The sequence below is a fragment of the Propithecus coquereli genome, unplaced genomic scaffold (genome assembly GCF_000956105.1).
Source record: "Propithecus coquereli isolate 6110/MARCELLA unplaced genomic scaffold, Pcoq_1.0 Scaffold163, whole genome shotgun sequence".
Lineage (NCBI taxonomy): Eukaryota > Metazoa > Chordata > Mammalia > Primates > Indriidae > Propithecus > Propithecus coquereli.
In genome coordinates this window covers 1,470,371-1,472,341 of record NW_012140858.1, presented here as the reverse complement: position 1 = coordinate 1,472,341, position 1,971 = coordinate 1,470,371, and the positions used below count along the sequence as shown (strand labels likewise).

Here is a 1,971-nt window from a genome sequence, read left to right as displayed (position 1 = left end):
AAAAAAAAATTAATGTATTTCAGATGTCTTAAGAATTTCACTGTGCTCAATTCTTATAGTTACTATACTAACCAATCAATTTTACCCAGAATGTAAAACGATTATCATTATGATGAGATTGCTAGTCCCTTTAGCACTGTGGCTAGGTACCTGATCACCTCAAAGTAATTTTTGTAGCTGACAATTACAGAATAAAGCATTTATTAAAATGCCCAAAAGTTTAGAGCTGTTATATAGTAAGTCAATTTAAAAGTAAAATAAAAGTAACTTTCTATATATGTATTAGTTATTGTGTAGAAGATCCTGTGCTCAGTTCTTTTGAAATGAAGTTATTTCAACAAACTTTCCATTTCTTGTTCTCTGTTTTGGCTTTTTTTTTTAAATCTCTGTGGTTAGCTTTACAAGACTGGAAGAAAACTTGGGGAAGACCACATTTTAGTTAGAGCCATTAACAGAAAGTTGTTGTAACATCCTTGCAAACATACATATCATTCCACTGCAGTTTAACCCAACAAATTAGACTAACCTTAAAGCTTTTTCAGAATTAGTCAATTAAAGTATTTGAAGTTCATCTTCTAAAAAGAGAAATTACAGGTTAAAAAACCTACTGTCTCACTCTCAAATACAGTCAGAATCTCAATAAAAGATCTTTATTCATTATTTAACTCTTAGATTTATTTCGGAAATTTGAATACAATTCTGGGATCCCTTATCATATACCTAATTTTAACTTGGTCAGGAGAATGACATTAAAATCACAGCAGAGTGACTACTCACCTCATAATTCTCCTTTATCCAGAGCTCCCGTTTAAGGAAAGTTTCTTTCTGATGATCTTCTAGACTATCAAATTGAGACTTTGACATCTTCATAGATTTACGTATGATATATAGTCTCTCTTCTTCTCCATATTCTTTGCCTTTGATGTTAAAATTATAGATCCATCGACAATACCAGACTATATATGAGCACAGGTGAAAAGGAGCCAAGATAATTTGAAACAGAAGAAGATCACATATTTGGGGCTTCTGATAGCCTCCCTTTATATCTATTTTACTTTTTATAATGTTCTTTATGATATTCTCCTCCTCATCACGAATTTCCTCTTTGGACTTTTTGTTTCTGCCTTTTTCTTTGGCTTTTTTGAGCAGTCCCTGCTGCCTGGCGATCTCTGTAGCTTGAATCCGGTACTTGGGTACTGTGGCTAGGTAGCTGATTGCCTTATTGTAGCTATTCCACCAACTGAAAAACTAGAATATTTAACAAAGAAAAATGAGTCAAAATTAATAGACGACAGAGTGTCTTGGTGAATACCACCACCCAAGAAACCCATTATGATTAAAAACAGGGGTCTCAAAGATCTTACTTTGTAAGTAAAAGATGCAATTGAACATGCCAACGTGCACATAGGATTTCTAGGCTGGATAAATACGGTAAACTCTGAGCTAAGCCAAAAAGCTATTGATTCACACAGGAGATAACCAAGATCAGAGGACGGGATTGATGAGATCACAACACACCTGCGGTTTCATGTCTTTACCATTTAGCTCTTCTCTAGATCATAGATCACTATTAAAAAACCTATTTTTTTCTGTTTTTTTTGTTGTTGCCATTGTTAAACTGCAACCTACTTACTAGAGGAAGAGTTCAATGGCAAAAACTAGCTGGTAAGGAATTTGTTTAAAAAATTCACAGGGTGTATCAGGCAATTATATTCATCCATATTTTCCTAAACCATCCATGTATATCATAATAGCACTCCTCCTATTCTGATGAAAGATTCAAATATGTTTGAACTCTACCTATTTGAACAGGAAAACATTAACATACTTCATAAATGTATTCAACCACAAAAGCTTTTATTGCCAGAAAAAGACCTGCTCCTCACGTGACGGTACCTCCATACATTTCAGGTCCTGTTTTACTGAATCAATACAGCAGTTATACCAATAACACCCTGAAATATGATAACA

General features: G+C 33.7%; 1 protein-coding gene across 1 annotated transcript in view; it reads right to left on the bottom strand.

The window, feature by feature from the left end:
* LOC105807707 (dnaJ homolog subfamily C member 25-like) overlaps nucleotides 1–1,971 on the bottom strand; it is a 29,660-nt gene that overhangs the window by 7,530 nt on the left and 20,159 nt on the right. Inside the window, exon 3 of the mRNA XM_012641132.1 lies at nucleotides 778–1,248. Coding sequence (XP_012496586.1) covers nucleotides 778–1,248 — 471 coding nt within the window. The remainder of the gene's footprint in view (nucleotides 1–777; nucleotides 1,249–1,971) is intronic.